We start from the raw sequence: 22,136 nt of genomic DNA on the forward strand, positions 1-22,136 counted from the left end.
TTTACAATATAAATACGCAGTCATATATATTTGCATATATATAGTATTATTGTTAGTGTATCATCAAAATAATTATCTATACAATCGTTATTTTATCGTACATTTTATCAAAGTATTTACCCACTCAGTCATAGACAATGTAATACCCGAGTAATGTACGAATAAACGTTTTATTATAAATAATAATATATTTACTTTATTCAATAGGTATAGTGTTCTCATTACCTGCGGCGGGTAATGAGAACAGTAATAACTGTATTTTGTACTTACCAGCCGTAAGGCGTAACATATATTCAATAAAATCAATATTATTTTATATTTTTAATTTTACATTATTTAAATGTTTTGGGAAAATTACTTAAAATATCATAAATTTAACCAACTGAAACATACAAAATATTCAAAATATATTACTTTACATTCATAACTAAATGTCTATAATATTGTGGCATAGTTCAAAATTGAATATTACAAAACAAAATCGTGACATTAAGAAAATATTTAAAAATTATATTTATATTTTAAACACAATACAATATTATACGAATGATAAAATGATAATATTTAAATTCAACCTAGTAACATTTTTAAAATGTTCTGTGAAACTAATTTTGCTATCTGGGAAGTGAAGTGTAAAATACTGTTATTTAAGAAAACACCTCTCTTACGTCGACGATGATGATTATGTTATAATTTTTTTGCTCAATCAGCATACATTATTTTTTTTAAATCATAATTTTTTTTTCATATTTTATTGCAGAAAAATCAATTTCTTAAATATTTTGAAAATTAGTATTGATGATATTATAATTTTTACATTATAGTCCGCAATCGTCGAATTCTATAATTTCTTAAATAAAGTATTTTATTGAAGACAATTAAAATTAACTTCACAGGGATTCGTATACATCTTCAGTCTTTTTATTTATAAATATGATCAATATAGATAATTAACTAGTACCTGTATATTTATTGATAAACTAGATTTATTAATTTCGTTAAAGTATTAAATCTAAATACAACAATGTGTCAAACTAATTTTATTGATGGTAAAGAATTGATTCCCTCTGAGTACCTACCTAGTTAATGATATGGAAGAAAAAATTGAATTTTAATGAGAGATTATAATTAATTTAATTAATAGAAATAATAGAATATTAGATGAAGTCTTAAGTATACAATGATACAACTGAATATACAAGAGCATAGATGAATAATTAAATTAATTGATAAGTTTGTGTCGTATAAATCATTTATTTTTTTATTATATTTTATAAATTATTGTTATTCATAATTTTTAAGTTATTTTTTTTTTTTTGAAGGACAATAAGTAATTTATACATTTTTTTTTTCATATTTCGAAGCATTTTTTTTGTATAACTTCGGATGTAGGTATAAAAATCTAATTTTGAATAATTATTTTTATAAAAGTTTAATAAATAAAATTTTTTAGAATACCAATATCTTTTTAGATAATTTGCAATTACTCACTATTATAGTCACCAGTCATCACTCAGTAGATACTGATTAATCATATACCACTGTAGGCATTCTACTACGTTCATCAAAACTTTTAATACTTATATTCATAAGTCAAAACTCATAAATAATCATAATTTATTACTCGTTCAAAATTATTGTAATTTAAGTTTTTACTAAGTAACCGTTATTTGCGTGCGACTACTAGGCCGGTATTATCTTAAAAATATACAATGGTATATCAGCATATCATTATATTATAAATAATCCGAAAATATTGACATAATTTTATAGTTATCTACTTTGTATACCTGCATTAAATACAGTGTATTGTGTATAAATAATATTTTGATTAACTTAAAGCTATTTATAATTTAATTACGGACAATGATTTAGACTTTGGTACATACTCATAAAAAAATTTCTGTAAGAATGTAAAAATGTACAAAATATGTTTAACAGTTTAAAACTAAATAGAATAAATAGTTAATAGGATCTAAATTAAATATATTTTGCAGGTTTTAAACATAAAAATTATTGGATCAATGAATATGGTGGAATAAAATAATTTAGTCTAATATTAATTATTATGCATACAGACCGCACAAATTTTCCGTACGCGAAAATATCCAATAGTTGGGAATAGCCCAGTGATGTAGCAGTGATGTAGCCGTAATTTTTTTAATAAGTATACGCTTAAATGTGCTTGACATGTAAACGTAGAGGGCTTCGCCCCTTACACCTCCCTAATACACTATATTATTATTATTTTTATATTTATAATTACATAGATACATTATGTCACTTTATTACTACCATGCCGCAATTGAATCTCTTCACTCTTCAGTCTACAATCATATTCCTAGAAATATATTATACATTTTAATTTTTTATGATTACCTAAATAATAAGTAATCAAATAATATTCATTAAGTGGTTTTAACCAAATAATAGATTTTTAAGTTTTGATTATACATATTAATAGTTAATAAAAACAAAAACAGAACTAGAGAAAAATATTAAAATACAAAATAAAATATATCTCATAACTCTTTGAAATCACTACAGGTATGTTGAGCTACTGTTAAATTTGGTATATATTTAGGCACCTAACATACTTAGCTTATAAAATAATAAGCAAATGAAAATGAAAATGGCATATAAATATTATAAACAAATAAATAAATTATAAAATTGTCCACACACTAGCTTTTTCTTCATTTAATTTGATCCGTGCAACTTTTCGAGATCTGTTACCATCTTACCAGTTGCATATATTACGTTTTCCCACAATGTATCTAAATAACTCTATGGTCTGTATACCTACGCTGTGATATTAATGTCTAATAATTACAGTGTTGTACTGTCGTATATTATATTAAAAAATACTAGGCTGTAGCCCGTAAGTGCGAAAACGCAAATAAATTTTACAAAAGTAAAATGTATTTTATAAGTCGGTATAAGTTTATAATGAATAAATTGTGTAGTTATCTTAAATAATTATTAACCTTCACTGTAATTTGTTACTATAATACGGAACTTTAACTGAACTCGATCACTGTTGATAATATATTTTTGAATTATAAAAATACATATATTTAATTAAAATGAATAATTTAATTTAATAATTAATGGTTTTAAAATTAAACTTATAGTGTGACGGGTACAGTATTTATTTTTACACTTTTGGTCTATCGAAGAATATCGATGATTTGCGCTTTTGGATTATACCGTAATACTATGAATACTTTTAATATTAGCAACTGTTTTGATTATTTATAGAAACCGTCAAATCGATAAGGTTTGTTCGAAATTTTATTTATTAATCAAAAATTATTTATTAAATTGCCAATTGGTTTATAAAATAAATGCATTCCATAACATATTCATATGTTATTCTATAAGTATACGCACTTATAGAAAAACAGAGAAGTAGGTATATACGCCATATGCCCAAATACTCGCGTAAACGCTCCACTACACCACTGAATAGAGGATCTTATTAAAAAAAATAAATGTACTCATATAATATTTTAATATAATTATACTCGTATAATGGAAAAAAATCGAAATATAGGGAGAGAAGATTAAATTCCTAAATGGAGGTACTGAAGTCTTAACCTTATTTTTTGATCATAGATTACACAATGAGCAATTTTGTTCTCCACGTTACCCATTTAATCGAGATTATAATATAAATATAGGTAACTATTTATAAAGCACCTACATATTAATGAGTACATTAATTTATTATTTATTATAATGGTGGAAGACTAGATTTAGAACTTGGGCTCAATATCGTACTCTTTTATAGACGTATCCTATAGCTGTATTATACATCTATTTATATTACTTAATATATTTATAAATTAATAAATCTATTTATAATTTTGCACTAAATATTTATACTATTCATCATGATTAACTATATAGATTAGAATGTATATATTAAAACAAACCATTTTTTTCTTTTAAAATATTAAAGTAGTATAAAAGGAGAAAATTAAATTTAAAATATCTTTCAAGCTATAAGAGATCAAACATTTCTTTATTATACACAAAACCTAATCATAAATAGATTTAAATTTAAACATGGTTTTACTCATCTGATATTATTGGTTTGTTGTACAAATTTAAAAAAAACCTTTGAGATAGCAACAAAATAAAATATTTATAATGTTTTCCACTAAATCTAACACTTATTATTACAATATATATTTTTTCATATTTTTATTGAACATAGATGACTCAATGTGCATACATAGTACATACATTATTATGGTAGTTGAAGCCATTCAAATAGTGATTAATCGTAAATAATATCACTTACAAATTACAATACACATAATGTAACGTTTACATGTAGAAATATTGTATTGACTAAATGAAGGATATGGCTAAACATACTGATGTGAATAAGCCACCTATTTTACAGAAAGAATAATAAAAATATGTAGTCGGTTTACGTAGATTCGTCATTTTGTATAATATATTAATAAACATTCAATAGGATGAACATAAATTTAAAATACATACCCGATTTATCGGCATAAACATTTTGTAACAAAATCTTTAGAAATCAATCAAACAAACAAACAAACAAACAAACAAAATAATAATAATAGTAATCAAACAGAACATGTTATATACATTACACAATATTATAATATATATAAAATATATTCACACATATATCACAAAGTAAACTAAAAACTAATTAAAAAAAAAAAAAATATTAACACTCCAAAATGACAATTTTGAAAAACAAAATTTGTCTAAGCTCTTTTGACAAATTTTACAGGTATCTACAATGTTTGTAAATGAACATTAAAATTGAATTTATAAAAATAACATTTAGTGTAAGTACAAGAGAAAAGGTAAAGTTAGACGATACATAGGATAGAAAAAGGAAAGTACAAGGTTTTTAGAGAAAACGTAAATTAATTTATAGATAGTGAGAATAAATGCATATATGTTTTCCGAAAAAATTTTTTCGAACGTTAAGAAAAATAAAATAATAAAAAATACATTTTACATGCCTAATGTATAATGTTTGACACAAAAGCATCAAATAACTTATATTCTGGTCAGACAAGTCTAAGTTATACAATACAAATGAAACGCTAGGTGAACCGACTCATAATTCATTTGTGTGGTATTGTTTTAAAAATATAAATAAATTACAACAGTAAAAACTAACAATGACGCAAGACTAAGACGCATAAATCATAAAATTTAATTTATGTGGTATTGTGGTCACAGGGATTAAAATACATTTTAGGCATTACACCTCTACCTCGCAAAAACAAATAAATTAAATGATAAAACGCTGGTTCATTAGAATTCATCATAAACATTTAAATCTTAAAATAAAAACATAGTTAACACTGTGTAAGCGATACAATTAAAAATTAAAAATTATTATCTCTTGACGTTTAAAAAAAAAAAAATTTTCCCTAAGACTTGGTCAATTTTTTTTTTTTTTAAAAGAATTCAGTCTTAAGAGTTACTAAAGAAAAAAAATACACACACGCTCGCGCTTTTATAAAACAAAATAAAATCGTAATAAAAATTCAAAACGACATTAGCGCTAAAAATTAAAAGGTACTTAGATTTTTACATTAAACACACATAAAAATATTATATAAATACGGATTGTGAATATAACAACATTCGTACGTTTTTGGCACATTCTAACGAGAAAAAAAATTAGTCTATTAAAGAATGCGTATTGTGCGCGAACATGAAATAAGAATCTAAATATTATATCACTTATAGGACTTCCCTCCCATATCCCCCATCACCATTGCGTACGACAACGACGAATAAATCTTCTCAGACGATAGCCAGTCCTCCGCCTTGGGCCTTATCGCCACCGCCAGTCTGCTCGGCGACTATCTGTACGTAGGACGGACCACGGTTCTGTTCGTAGGTCTGCATGTGGTTATGGTGCTCCGGCGACGAATTGGACGAGTCCGAGCTGCACGTGAAACAGTCACTCAGATACCTGTCGGTCGGGCCGGGTGCAAACAACTCGTCCAGGTTCCGGGTGAGCGCCGAATCCAGTTCCACCGACTTGTCGGACGAGCCGCCACCCGACTGCGAGCTAGCTCTGGACCGTTTCTCGCCACCTGCCGGTCCTCGAGCACGCGTCCGCGATTTGCCCACAGACCGCAGGCTGCTGGCCCGGCGCAACAGCCGCGTGGCGATCTCCGACGGTTCCTCTTCTACTTCGAACACGTACGACAACGAATCGTTTTTCTTCATCACGCCCAGTATCCGGGCTGGCGCCTCCGAATCAACCTCCACCAATTGACTGATCATCGTGTCCTCGTCACCGCTGAAAATCATATTATCGTTAATATAATTAAACGTGATACGTCGACATTGTACCCTGATAAAATTGTTGATTGGGTTATGTTGGGAGAAATCGGAAATTTATATTACATTCCGACTTGGGAAAAAAAGACATTTTTCCGTGATCGAATAAGTGAAAGATTCGTGAGTTTTACAACAGTGTACGTATAAAGATTGAGTATGAAAAAAAAAATTGGCTATTTATAATAAACAAGTTTATAAAATATAAATGAGAAAAATTATGAAATATAATTTACATTAATATATTTTTAATTCATAAAGAAATAAACAAATTTTTTTTTTTTTTTATTAGGTATATATTAACAGTGGAATATTAAAAAATTAATTGAAATTTTAACATAAATTAACTAAATTTTTTTCATTTACACCAATGGTACAAATGGCATTAAAAAAAAAAAAAAATACTTAGCGTTTATATTCAGGAGACAAACAAAGAAATGCTAAAGAAATTCAAGTTTAATTTAATTGAGAAGTAGGAAAAGTTGAAAAAAAAATACAGCGTTACTTTTAAGTCATGACGTAAATAAACTAAGTTAATGAAATATGAAGCTTTAGTACGTTGAACTAATTAATTTAAATTGTTTTAAATTTTTGTATTTTTGATACCCACCTCTATTCTATCTTTAGAAGTACAAGTTCACTACCTACAGAGACAATTTTACAGTATTCGTATCACGGAGATAACAATTGGTAGCGCAAAAATTTAATAGTGATCATAGATTAAACACAATACGTTAAATGCCTTTATATCACTTCTAAGAAAACGTCATGCTCAATAATACATAGTAAAAATAATAAACAATAATAATTTAGATAAACATAAAATAATAATAATAATAATACCTGTTTTCTGAATTTGAGCTCTCCCTGCTACAAAGTTTCTGATAGTTATTTTGTGCCTCTCTCATAGCTGCAAGATCTTGCGGTGTTTGGCCTTTACATTAAACATTTTTTTCTTTATAAAAATCATAATAGACACATACAACCGTTATTTAAACGAGTCCCAATAACTTACTCAATCTCTTTGTCGACACAGCTAAATGGTTGGCAACTTCAGTACTCTTTTTCAGTTTCCACTGCAATTCTTCGTTGTGACAGGACAGCCGTTTCTTTTTTTGTTTTTCTAAGTCAATTTCACGAGCCATTTGATCTTTTTCTTGACTGAGTTGCCTATATAACGCGATAAAAACAATGATTATTACAATACCTACCTTGTATTTACATGGCAAAATTCAGCGATTCACGTGGTTTCTTCATTAATAAAATTTCATAATTTCATAATTTCATAATTTTATTATATTTATGTGATAAAATAAGAACAAAAACTTTATTAAGATCCCATCGTCTTACAAAAGTTTTATTACATTATTATCAGGACTTGTGTCGTATAGCTTTTGCATAATATCCATACATCAAGACAATTGTAAAGTGATTTGTTTCAAAATATGGAGATTTAAGATATATAATTTTATTTTGTATATTTTGAGGGTAAGAGCATATAATAGCATTAGGATTGTTGTACATACACCAATATAAAAATAAAAATTAAATAATTTGGGTATGAAAAAGATTTAAATTTAAATTATAAAAAACGCGCCAAAGTTATTTTATTTTATTTATCTGAATCTAAAAATAAATAAAAAATATTTTTTTCACATAAATAATTATAGTGTTAATAAATTATGATGTCTTATTAGTATATTATATATTTTTTTCATTATTATTGTTGTGGATTTCAAATATAAAAAATTTAATATTTTTCTAAGTATATTTTCAGCACATGTTTATATATTTTTTATAAGAACTAATTAGTGCATAATTTTATGGTTTTAAGCGTTTAAAATCCCGAACTCAGGTTGTTATTTTTATAAGCCAACGCCCAAGAATAATATTGACATTCAATTCGTCTTTACGATGAGGTTAAATTATAGAAATTACTATATAGTATATGTAATACATTTCGTATAATTTTATAACTAAAATGGAATGCCTTTTATTATACACGTACATTTCGATTTCTGACTTTCTCTGTAGCTGTACGTTTAAATCTTCTACTCGAGACTGGGCCGCTTCTAATTTTTGCAAAATCGCTGGTAAATCATCACCTTCTCTCTGTAATTTTTCGTTTTGTTTACGGAGGTCTTGCATTTCAGAACTCTTCAACTCCAGTACGGTTCTCAGCGATTCTACTTCGTCCAATAACTTTTGGTAACCAAGACTTGTATTCTATAAAATAAAATAAAAAAGTAAAGAAATTAATTTATACTCCAAAAAAATCGATTTTCAACTCCAAAATAATTACTTGTAATTTTTTGTCCTCGATTAAACGCTGGTTTTCTTCTTTTAGTACATCTCTTTCGGACTCTAACAAATCACGTTCGTTCTCCAACACTAAAATTCTTTGGGTGAGTTCAATCTGTTTTTCTGTAGCCGACTTTTGCATCTGAGACATTTCAAGTTTGTTGGTTTGTTGGAGTTCGACGATTTGTTGGTCATGCGAAATTATCAATTTCATTTTCTCCTCATCGGATTCATTCCTGTGTCTGTTGAGTTCTTCGTTGAATTGCAACCTCAAGTTATTTGCTTGCGCTTCGAGTTTCTTTTCTAGTCCATAGATTTCTGTTTCTTTTAGAGAAGTTACTAAAAACACAACGTTTAAATGAATGTGTAACAGTGGAATGTATAAAATTGTATTTTACAGTTAAAAATAGTAATATTACGTATTAGAGGCAACGATTCTTACTTTCATTAACGAGTTTTTCTTTAATTTCCAAATTGTTTTTATAGTCATCGATTTCTTTTTGAAGTTTAAAAATTTCTTCTTGATACTGAATACATTTCGCCCGAGATTCATCTGTAACAGTTATTGAAATTTGTCAAATTATGTCATTTTGCAGGATACCAATATTATAAATGCACAATTATAGATATGCGTGTGCTGTGTATATATCATTGTTATGTCATACATTTATATATAAACTTGATTAATAGGGAAACATGTTGTGTTGTTAAACATGCGTAATAATTTATTAATTACAATAACATAAAGAAAAAAATGTCTCCTTTAAGGCTGTTAAATTAAATTTATATATATATATATATATTCACAAAAAAATTACATACCCAATGAACATTTAGTTGATACTAAATCGTTGTGATTTGCATCCAACTGTTGTTTCAGCCTTGTTGTAGAGAGAGCATCCATCTAAAAAAAAAAGCAAAATATCGAATTGACGTAAATTACGTGATAAATCAAAATAACAAAATCAATTAGGTACCATATTAAGGCTGTATGCGAACAAACTTAACATAATAATATTCACGTTAAAATTGGGGGGGGGGGGGGGACGTAATAGCAACGGGATGGCAAGTACGTGTATAAAAAGCCGCGAAACGAAACAGAACGATGATCGGTGGATCAAGAAGACGCAATTAAACGGTCGTTCGTCCGAAGTTCTATCGATTGACATTAATACACGTTTAGCGCATGTATATAGGTATAAAACATAAATACCGTCGTACAGGTCCACTCGGCAGTAGACAACACTGCTACAGCTGTTCGATTATATAATTAGAAACCACGAATACAGCATATTGCCGATGGTAAACCATCATTGTCGCGTACCGTACTCGACGAACGATCCCATTGACTACAGTGAAACAAGCTCGAAAATGCAACTAGACGCCCCCCTCCCACAAATATTACTCCTAACCGTCACATCCGTTGTGATGCGCTCCTCAGGTTTTAATATTATTGTTTACGGTATGGAAATTTAAAATAGTTCCCGGAAGTCAAGTCGTCATCGTCGTAGCCGGAATAAACACGAGATTTATGATATATTTTTGTTTTACTTCCCCTGTGCATGGTATATCCAAAAATAATTAAATTGAAAAAAAAACAATTGAGTGATGTTACAAAAAAAGTAATAATAAAAGTTGTTTGAGCATATTTTTTAACTTGAATTTAGGTATTTTTATATATATTAAATGTATCCAAGACCCGAGTTGAATTCGTTCCATTAATAATTTAACACGGACGCTTTAACATCATTAACAGCGTACCAAATTAATATAAAATATACATATCTATATATAATAGTGAAACATTCGCGTAGGCGGCGTTTTCTATTTCTTTCTCTTTATATATACGATATATATTATATTCAAAGCGAAAATTATTGAAAATAACGATATAATAATAATTACAATAATATTTTTGATTTTCATAAGACACATCGAATAATTTTGTTCAAAAAATGTGTTCAAAGGAACACTTGTTTCGTCTACTACTAAAAAGACAACTTCGTCAGATATCATAAATATTCGATAGAATGGTAAAATTACTACCATACTGAATAGTTATAAATTATAATTATTCAGTAAGAATAATAAGTTATAATTTGTGATTTTAAGTTATAATTTATAATACATATTTTAAACAATATACAAAGTATAATTTTGAAATTAATAATTAATATATATTGTATAAGATACGTTTTACTTTCCCCCTTGATCGCAATGATGCAACTAGATTTTTTTTTAAGCAGATTGTCTATGGTAAAGTTTTATTGTTAAAGAAACCATTCTATGGTTTATATTGAAAAATAATTTTGAAAATATTACATTATAAAATTTCCTTTTTTATTTATAATTTATCTTTTTTCGTTTTCTCAGTTACCTATATAAACCTAATTTTAATTTTTCTTATAAAAAATATGCAAATTTAGTTGCTCTTTCAAGGAAAAAAAAATAGTATTTGTTACAACCACATAAATGATTAACCCAACCATAATCTCAGATTAATATAGTGACACAATAAATGTATAGTAGGAAGTACTAAAATGAATTAGTTGAATCTATATAGTTGGAATAACTATAAAATAATAGTTAAAATTTTAACTATAATGAATAATAGAATTAACTAGTTATTATAGTTAAAAATAACTATTTTTTGTGATTAAAAATATTTGAAAAAATAAAAATATGAAAAAATAACCCATCAGGTCGGGATCGAACCTAGAAGACTATAAACCCCTAATGAATCTTATGTCCTAACGCCCTAATCTACCTTGGTATGTATCATATTACATGAAATGTCACAAAAATTATTATTTATAGAAATTAATTTTTTTGAAAAGTCTAAATATTTTTATTTTATCATTCAATTTTCGATTTGTTTTTGTGTTTAAGATTTAATAATAAAAATTAAAAATATAAATAGTATATATTAGGCAGTTGATTTGATATTAAATGTATGAAGAAATAAATATATTAATATAATAAATATAGGTAAATGTATTTCATTTTCATAAAGGAATAAAGTATGCACCATACCATACCGTGATAATAATATAAGCATTAGCCACTAGGTATTAAAATAATCAGAAAAAATTATAAGTATAAATTTTAATTGATAACAATGATTAAAAATAATCAAATTTTTAATTTCATGGACAATAAATATTAAAAATAGGTAGGTATTACATTAAATCATTATTCATACTAAGTTACATTTACATTTTTACAAATGAAAAAGTTATACAATGTAATAAATCAAACACATTTATACATCTGGTTGCAAAAGTAGATGCAGACGCAGACACAGGTCATAAACAAATGACGATGGCAATATTGTAAACTTATAATAAAGCTTATAAGTTGCAATAATGCAGCATATCTTAGAATTTCTTTAAACACGTCACATATATTTAAACAAATCCAAAAACCACGATTATTGAGAATATTGTAAAATCATGGAATTCGATTTAATAGCGAGCACTTTAGTTTATTTGAAATTACATATTAATCCATATAGAGTGTAAACGATTAACCCTTTTTTGCGAATATAGTTTAATATGCCATTTAAATACTATAATGTGATTATGAGGTATACATCGTGGAGTGTACAGGCTATTCTTCCTTGAACTAGTTATCGCACGTGTAATGTGACAAAAGTTATTCGAAGTATTCATACGTTTTTAATTGTATTCAAACCAAATTTTGATCTTAAATGATTAAATTAGTATTACTTAGAACAAAATTCTAACTTTTGAATTAGGCGGGAAAGTCGCACCATGGTTATGGTTGCTATAATTGTTTATTATTTGTACACCAACCGTTTCATATGGTTATATTTAAATTACTAGTTTATATAGTTGCAATAACTATAAAGTTAGTTGATTTGACTATAATTGTTCAACTAATTAATTTTAGTATTTTTAATTAAACACACTGTTTGACACAACTAAAATATTAATTACACTAACTATAAAAGACATAATATTTAGTTTTCCATTTTTTTAGCGCTTTAATTTGCTTCAAGTAAAATATTTACACACCGTTTCGTCATTAGCGTCAGTGTGCATCACTGTAAGTACGGCAGATGATTTCCACATAGGTATATTAAAATCGTTTTCGATAAAGAAAAAAAAACAATACCATACATCAATGCCGGGGGAAACGTTAACATAACTCACTTCGGACTTATCCCAACCATCACAAAGCTATTCTATACTCGCAACAAGTTTTTTAGATTTTTTTTTTTTTGAAATAAAGAAGGAGAAAAACGATAAAACGACTTATCCTCGCCGAAGAATGTATTATATATTATCGTACGTCGGTATTCAGTTTTTATAGTAAAAAATCGTATTTACTATTACTATTATTATTAAATATAAATGGTTCGAACTTCAGAATCGGAACAAGTCGCATGTTGAGGCGTGGTTAATGGAGGGGTGGTCGAGTGGGGAGGTTATAACTCAACAGCAACAATAACAACAACAACAACAAAACCTTACTATACTACATCTGTAACATACAATTATTATTATAAAGGTAATAGACACATACAGGGCGATTTTTTAAACTATGATTGCTCATTACTTCAAAATTATTATATTATTGTTATTATACTATTTATTACATATATACCAAACTAACTTGGGAATCTGAGAAACATACTATACACATGCAATTCTAACACTTTAAATTTTCTATAATATTTTCTAATAAATAGTTTATTTTTTATATATTATATATAATGCAATAGTTATTTTTAAATAGTATGACCACAAATTTTGCTAAATACCACCTCGTTCATCAACGCAAAAATTTTTTTTTTTTTAAAGTCATATATAAATATAAATGATATAACCATAGGTTGTAATTGAAAAAATTAAAAGTTAACAGAGATGAATTTTTTTGATTAACGTAAACAGAACGAAAAAATAAAACAATATAAATAATACTAATGTTGGAATAATTGAACGTATTTTTAAAAGAAAATTCCGATATGAAAAAACAAACTTTTTGACAGAAAAAAAGAATACTTTGTTCGCTGTCAAAAACATTGTTCTTATTTCCAATTATATTACTTAACGTAATTTATTACAAGATTGAATGAAACACGTCAAAACGATTTTTGGACAAACATTAATAGTTTATTTAATTTTTTAACAAGTTAGTTTAAAATCGTTAACAAATTGTTAACGTGTTGTACTCACATCGTTGACAAGGTATTGAAAGAGTACAGATACCGCGTCGAAACCTTTAGTGACATGATCCAGTTGTGTCTCAACAAGTCGCAGAGTTTCTCGATCCACAGTATCTCTTTTAGCATCTTTGATTTTTGTTGCCACCGCTGCGGAAGCTGCAGTTTTATTGACTTGTGGTGGTATCGTTTTGCCATCTGTTTTTGTTATCGTTAAGTTGTGATCTGTAACAGATAAATAATAACGTTTTATTTTGTTAAGCTTATGCTTAATAACAAGGTTTGGTTCACACTCATTACAATTATTATTCGATGAAATAAAATTTTACAAGTATCCATTATACTACTACAGAACTACTAATTGCTTATATTGCTTATATATTTACATTATTGTAACTGTTGAAAGTATTTAAAACTATCAATAAAATATGTAAGATGGGTGAACTATTATGTAGAATAATAAAGTTTTTCATGATTATAAGCACTGATTCAATGATTGAATAATTATTTAACCATTGATATAGTTAAATTAAAAAAAAAAAAACCCCCATTGCAATACTAAGTGCACAGTATACACCAGTAGTTAGTGGAATTTATATTATTTTTTTTTCTTGTACATTTTTATGAGCTAAAATAATGTTATCTATTTAATTGGATAACAACTGCTTGTGTTCCTCAAAAAGCAATACTTGTAGCCCCACTTAATATTAAATATAAGGTCAATAATTCAGATACCGTCATATAGACGCCATAAATTAATCTTATCCATTTTTTTTTCTAATACAACAATTTACAAAGTATCTTGAAACATAAATGCAATAACAGTAGATTTATAAAATTATTTAAATACTTTATCATCTTCATTAATTAATGTGGAAATAGTAATAACTTAACCTAAGCATATTGTTTAATCTACGTCATAGTCATTGTAACAATAATATATATTATATATATATTCACCATCTGTCATTTTCAACAATTCTTTGAAAGCTGACCATTGAATAAAATTATTAACTTGGTGGCCACACTAATCATTTAAAGCTTAACGAGGTTATCAACAGCTAGTTACGCAATTACGTAATATAAACAAGAAGTTAATAATTTAGAAGAAAAAATCGCTGCTTGTTTATGATCAATTATAGGTCATAAACTGCTTACATAATATTATGCTTATCTTATTGAGGGCAACAAACATTCTTAAATAAATTGAAAATATTACCTAAACACACAAAAATCTTAAAATTCAAGATCACATTGAAAAGTTTGGTTGAAAATCTCTTCAAATCCATTTACAAATCAACAGGTACAATGCACTTATTATTCACACACGCCCATTACTAAAACGCCACTCAAGACAATTTCGTCCTCATTACTTAATTCTTTAATAATACTATGATAACTTATTTTTAATCTACTAATTATTTAATTACTTTACTACTCACATTATAACTTGACATGAATCATATTATTTTATCCCAGTTCATAAAACAATTTATTTTTATAGATATTTCAAGCAGGAAATGTTTTATAGTAATACATTTAAAAAAAAAAAAAAAATAATAACTTATAATTAATAATTTTATAACTCAAAAGTTTCTCCAAAACATTAAATACTATGAATACCCGATATGTAGTAATTAATAAAATTAATAATAAATATAAATAAGTAAACCTATTAGAAAAGACGCAATATATAACTATGAGAACTATAATTTATTATATAGTTTAAAAATACCATTAAGTGTATACTGTATACCTTCTAACATAAGACACATTTTATTTAATTATATAAGATATCTCAAAAAACTATACACATATAGCATTACATTTATTGTTAAAAATATGAACTTAAAACAAATTAAAAGTAAGATAATAATATTACTATAAAGTATATATTTTAATATTTTATGGAATAATCTATAAAAACTAAGTTTAAATCTAAGTAAATGTAAATAATGGCTGATAAAGAAATGCATTTAAAATTAGATATTATTTTAACGAAGTGTTAAAATAATTTATGATTAATTTAGTAATGATAAATATGAAAATGCACATACATTACATTGATTACCTAACATAATAACATAAATACGAATACTGATGGTTGTTTTTTTTAAGTATAAATATCGAAAGAATAACAATAAATATATTTAATTTAAGATACTACACATATTATAATTTGTTTAACACAATTACATCATAGAAAAAAAATATATATGAAATATTTATAAGTATTTATAAAGATTAAAGATGATAATTTTTAAATGTATTTGTTTCGTAGCATTATTTAAAATAACAATTTTTAGTCATATATTAAATAAAACTTAAACGATTAATTCTAATACGTTAAACTAGAGTAATTTTATATAAGTATATAATATATATATACAATATAAGAATTCAATAAAAATCATTTATAATTCGAAAAACATTCTAAATTGAATCAGAAGGGTGTTAAAAGATTTGATAATAGGTCGGAACTTATTATTTACCGTTAAATTTCTTCAGTTATTTATGGAAAAAATGTGAAAAATGATCCGTACATCGTACAACTGTTAAAACAGTATATATTAAGTTTCCCACCACTATAGTATATTAAAATATGTGCTACACCGAATATTAATAGGAGAGATCCTCTCAAATTTCAATAATATAATATGGATTAATTTATTTAATATCTGACACAATAACGATTTTATATAATGACTAAGAATATTTTAATGTGGTTATTGTTTTATTGTTGAGGTCGTTAGTTTTATTTTTAGATAATAATTTATAAAATTAAGGATTGTCAACATTTTTAACTCATAAACGGTCAGAGACAAGCTCTAAAACATTCTGAATATAAATATATTATGTAAACATTGTTATTTATTGTATCACAATCGAAAACACTATAATATGTAAAATAAAAAAAAAAATCTAACTTAAACACAGTTATTAAAAAAGTCCTATTATAAGGGCGTATTCAGTTCTAGGTAACACACTACACATTGTAAATTCTAATAAAAATCCCACTCAAACAAATTGCGGACACAGCTAAATTTATCACAATAAAATTTAGGTCATAGATCTGTTAAAAATGATCGAAACGATAACATACATCATTAATACTTCAGAAAATATTTGCAACCATTATTTTAACAATTTAACATATCTAAAAAAAAGGATTATATTATAACGATGAACTAAATAAAGAGCGATTATATTATACAGTTACTATACTCGTATACCTAATATAATGTTTTAATAATATTTGGTACCACTAAATAATATCTAATAACTATAACATTATAATTAGTAGCTAGTTGTTCGAACTAATTTAGTGTACTTAGTAGGTACATTGTAAATTGATTTTTTTGAAACCGGTAAGGATTTCTGTTTGTAGTTCTGTGTAAAATGTTTTGCGTACTATGGACAACATAATATGCATAATATAATTAATTTAATTTGAAAAATAATAATAAATTAACAACTCCAAACAGGTTGATTGCTAAATGCTCGCCGACTATAGCCTTTGTACTTGGGGAGTCCGGTTTATTCTTGCACGAGATGAAATGTTTCAAGGTTTTGATTTTTTAGCATTATAATAATATATATATATATGACCTAAATATAGTTTAAAAGTTTATGAATTTAGGAGATTTAAAATTTGAAAATAAAAAATATATATAAGAATATGTAAAACGCTAAGCACTGCACACGATGACATTTAAAATTATTAAAGTGCATGCGTTAATATATTAAATTAATAATATGTACATAAAAATAAATATCCTAGTATTGAAACGAGACTATTAATTATATGCGCGTTGCAAATGACGTGTAAACACAAAATATGTCGTCATATTTATGTACAATATTATAACGGGTATACGAAACCATAAAAAAACATAAAACGTTTCTCGATGAAGTAGGTACCTACAAATTTTAAATTGCGGTCGACAAGTTTACACAACATATCGATAAAATTACACGGATAATTAAACACACGCGTCCATCGTCGAAGTTGTCGGTCATTATACATATGTGATGCGCCTCGGCCGGTGGGTACGTATAACCGGCTGCAAAAGATAGGTATATAATAATAAATGGTTATAACCAAGTGGACATTATTCCTATTTTTAAATAATACATGTCAACCGCTGGCCACCGGCCAAAATAATAAATATACATACGTATACGAGTAGTAACCTAGCCGCGCCGGTGCATCCAAAATACACTTCCAGGAGAATATATGTGCGCGGCGGAACTTATATTAAATTCTTTTTTTTTCCCGAATTGCCACATTAAGAGATTCAAGAGCTTTTAGCTTCTGGAACATTACACACGCGCACGAATTTGTTTTATTGTTAGACACGTCGTAATATCATAATTATTATCGTTAAGTGCGTCTCACGAGAGCTCGGCATTTTAGCTTTCAGAATCAGAAGCAGTGATGGACAACGCCGGATCCTCTCATACATTATATACTTATATATACATTCATTTAAGTGTGTGTCTGTACGACGTAACTGCATAAGACTAGATGATCTGGTGGGAAATGGTGATAAACGGCAGTAGTGAGGTGCGGAAATGGTGAACGGCAGCAGGGCATCGAACCGCACCGCACATCGTTACAAATTTATCGATGGACGTAATAATATACTATTTTATATTGTCGCGGGACTGGAAAAATACTACGATTCCTATTAAGGGAGCAGGACGGCGGCGGGTCACATAACGGACGGATTGTGTCAGTTGCAAGCTTACAAAGACGAGCCGCGATTTGAATCTGCTTAGAGCAGCGCAGTTATCCATCAAGTGTAATCCCTCTTGCTATAAAACTTTTCCGATCACGTATAAAATCGAATTCGGTTAGATTCGTTCGTATGGGTACACATATGGTACAAACCGACTATATAATACTTATAGCTACTTATTCTCGACTATGCAACGTAATATCTATAGCATATAAAATTGTTTTTACATGGTTTTTTAAGCTGTAGTGTGTTTTTCTGAATTTCCAAAAATCTATCGAAATTAATTTAGAGTCCAAGACAATAAATAAGACGACTACCGAGATATACAATCAAAAAGCGCGTATAGCTTCTACCACATAACTGCAGTCCACCCAGGACAGTCACCGTTCCCCGACGGCAATACCTAAAAACTTCACAAACAATACATAAATTGCCCGGATATCGTAATTGTTATGAATGATGTAGATGACTGTACAATTTTCAAATTCATTGCAAGAGTAAACATTGAAGATTTTTTTCTCTCTTAGACACGACTCACATATTATATTCTGCTACTTTCGTCGTTCTACTATAATCTTCTTTTTTTTTGGAAAAATTAATACCTACAATAACTACCTATTGTTTGCGATGTAATTTGATCCAATTTTCAACCAAATTGTAACCAACCAGGAACAACTTTATAGTACACATATCGTTCTAATGTCAAAATATAACACAATAATTATAATTATGTCAAAACGTGACGAATAATTAATTACAATGACTGCTTAGACTAAAATGTATTAAAATCATACAACTAGATTAATTATTATAATGTGTACTAATAATATTTGATCGTCATCAAAGAATTGCTGACAAGCGTTATCCAGAAAAATTAAAATATTTTACTGAATTTTTTTTATTTAAAAACAAGGGATTCATAGTATGCCCCATTCTCATCAATATTCAAATTTTTCATTTACATCGTACTTAACTTTATTTATTAAAAAAAAAAAAAAAAAAAAAACATTTAATTAAACAATAGTATAGTCAAAATTACCTAATTAAAATAAATTAATAACCCGTGTATCTGTATAAACATGTACCTATACTACGGCTACACAATTTCATATACCTACTATGACTACACAATTTTATGTACCTAATTATTTTTTAAACTTGAATAATTGATCACATTTTTGATTGAAATTTAATAAAACATAATATAAACAGAATTCTTTATAAATATAATTTGATAAGTGTACCAAACACTGAATTATCAATTCCAAAAAACTTAAGTCTTAAAGTGTATATTATACTAATTTATAAAATAATGTTAAAATATCATTTTTTTTTTTTTTTTTTTTGGAAAACTCTCAAATAAGAAATTATTTACAAACTTTATTGATATGTATAAGTATGATAATATAAATAACACATATTTATACGACGTTTATCTCGCGCTTGAGAATATTAGAGGGACAACACTGCTTTTTATTTAGTTTAATTGTTGGTATATTTTAGTAATATCAGTATAGTTGCCAAAAAATTAATATTTAGGAACCATTTAATTATATAATAGTATATTATACGCAGTAAATCAAACAGAAAATTTCACTATAAAAAAACAAAAATATATATAGGTACAGAGTAGGTACCTATTTTAAATAAAATATAAAAATTTAATCTATACGATAAATTTATACAAACATTGCAAAATGCAAAGATGTATTTTTAGCAATAATCTATATCGATACGGTCTGTTGATTAGCCCAGTTCCTTGTTCAAACGAATGAGCTCGAATTTTAAATTGTCGACCCATACACTCCTCTGGCAACAAGCCCGCTAAAAAAAAAGTATTTTGTTTTAACGTTCTATTCGTTTAATTGCACTTAAACGAAATCGCAAAATTGAGATACAAGATTTTAGAAAACATACGTATTTTATAAAAAATTGAAGAAGCAATAAATTTAATTCAAAAACTAAAAGTGTTTATTAAGAAAAATAACGAAACTATGCGAATTATCAAGAAAGCATCCGTTTAATAATCACAGACCAGAACAAATGTATACATATTATATATAAATAATTTATAAGTTTTCTTTTTAAAACATTACACAATATAACTGCAGATAATTTCGGATTAACAGCACTCTCGAACATAACTATAATAAATTCAGTACTTTGTAAACGTATTTAAGTACTATATTACATTATTATGTCAACTATTTAAAATAAAAAAATACTTATTCAAAATCAAAATTCATTAAAACATATAAATTTTTTAAGCATGTGGATTTTTTAAGCCATGATCTGCGATTTTTTTTTTTTAAGACTCGCGGATAAGAGATTATTTACTTACCCTGTTGCCGAGCTTTACGCCTGTGTAATCGTAATGACGACCATCTCTGCAAGTGTGGCACATCCGCTTTGTCGGCGAGTACGACTGGCGGTGGCGTTGATATCACACTAGGTCGTCGATTAGATGATTTTGAGTTAGAATTACTGTGAAATAGGGCCGTCAACTTGCCCAAAGTGCCTACCATAATTGTGTGGATAATACTAATCGAATAACCAAATTGTATATTTAATCAAGCCACGTCCGGTCTCTCCTTCATCGGTTGGATCGATCACGGCCATAAGAGCAAATCATATTCAATCGGATTGCGCAAATCGATTAATTTCCAAATCGCGAATTTGTCGGTTTTTTTCTCAAGCCATTATTTAATCGAAACATTATGTACGACGGGTGCATATGTGAATTATGCATGGAATACTAGAATATGAAAAAATACTATTCACGTCTGAAACCACATTAGGAATCATTGACCCACGATCGTGATACACCGTTGTAATTACCTACGTCCTGGGGCTCACAATAATGCAGCAAAAATGGCGATATAATATTATAACAGTCCATAATAAAAATCTGAATATTATCTAGATAGGTGTATTATATTATAGAATATAATAATGCGAAAAACTTAAAACGTTTAAAAACTTTTCGATATTACTGTTTTACATACAGGTTTTTGGTCCAGAAGTTTGTGTAAAATATTCTAAGTAGGTGAAAGCATGTGTATTGTATACGCTATATTATGCAGAGAAAGGCCACTTGGTCCGGTCTACAGGTGATTTAATGAAATTTGTGACGTGTATAAGAAGTGGTATCTGCAATACGTTTTTATATTTACACTGTTAACGAAAGATTACAATAACTATTAAACAGTATCAGGTACATTAATCAAAAAAATAAAAATCGAAACGTTTTAATTAACAATAAATAATTTTTAATTGCTGAGGAAGAGAAAAAGATCTGAAATTGACCTTAAAAATGCAAGCATCTACACACTACTATTCGCGTACCCAATGTTATAACAACAACGGAAAGAATATAATATCGATTACTTACACACATAAAAACGGAATTATTAATTTTCAATTAAATCATAATTATTTTAATTTGTGATGGACGAAAACAATTTTATAGCTTTTTATCTAGAGTCCAAAAAAGATTATACATTGTTATGATTTATATTGTAATTGAATTATTAGTATTGATTTTATTT

General features: G+C 27.1%; 1 protein-coding gene across 1 annotated transcript in view; it reads right to left on the reverse strand.

Annotated features, from left to right (window-relative positions):
- Positions 1-5,567: 5,567 nt before the first annotated feature.
- Positions 5,568-22,136, reverse strand: part of LOC112593388 — a 36,376-nt gene continuing 19,807 nt past the window's right edge. Inside the window, exons 6-13 of the mRNA XM_025337764.1 lie at positions 13,860-14,071; positions 9,481-9,562; positions 9,101-9,211; positions 8,660-8,997; positions 8,366-8,583; positions 7,373-7,527; positions 7,201-7,291; positions 5,568-6,319 (exon numbers count right to left, since the gene is read on the reverse strand). Coding sequence (XP_025193549.1) covers positions 5,815-6,319; positions 7,201-7,291; positions 7,373-7,527; positions 8,366-8,583; positions 8,660-8,997; positions 9,101-9,211; positions 9,481-9,562; positions 13,860-14,071 — 1,712 coding nt within the window. The 3' untranslated portion in view covers positions 5,568-5,814. The remainder of the gene's footprint in view (positions 6,320-7,200; positions 7,292-7,372; positions 7,528-8,365; positions 8,584-8,659; positions 8,998-9,100; positions 9,212-9,480; positions 9,563-13,859; positions 14,072-22,136) is intronic.

Source organism: Melanaphis sacchari, unplaced genomic scaffold (assembly GCF_002803265.2).
Source record: "Melanaphis sacchari strain LSU unplaced genomic scaffold, SCAv2.0 Contig202_pilon_pilon, whole genome shotgun sequence".
Lineage (NCBI taxonomy): Eukaryota > Metazoa > Arthropoda > Insecta > Hemiptera > Aphididae > Melanaphis > Melanaphis sacchari.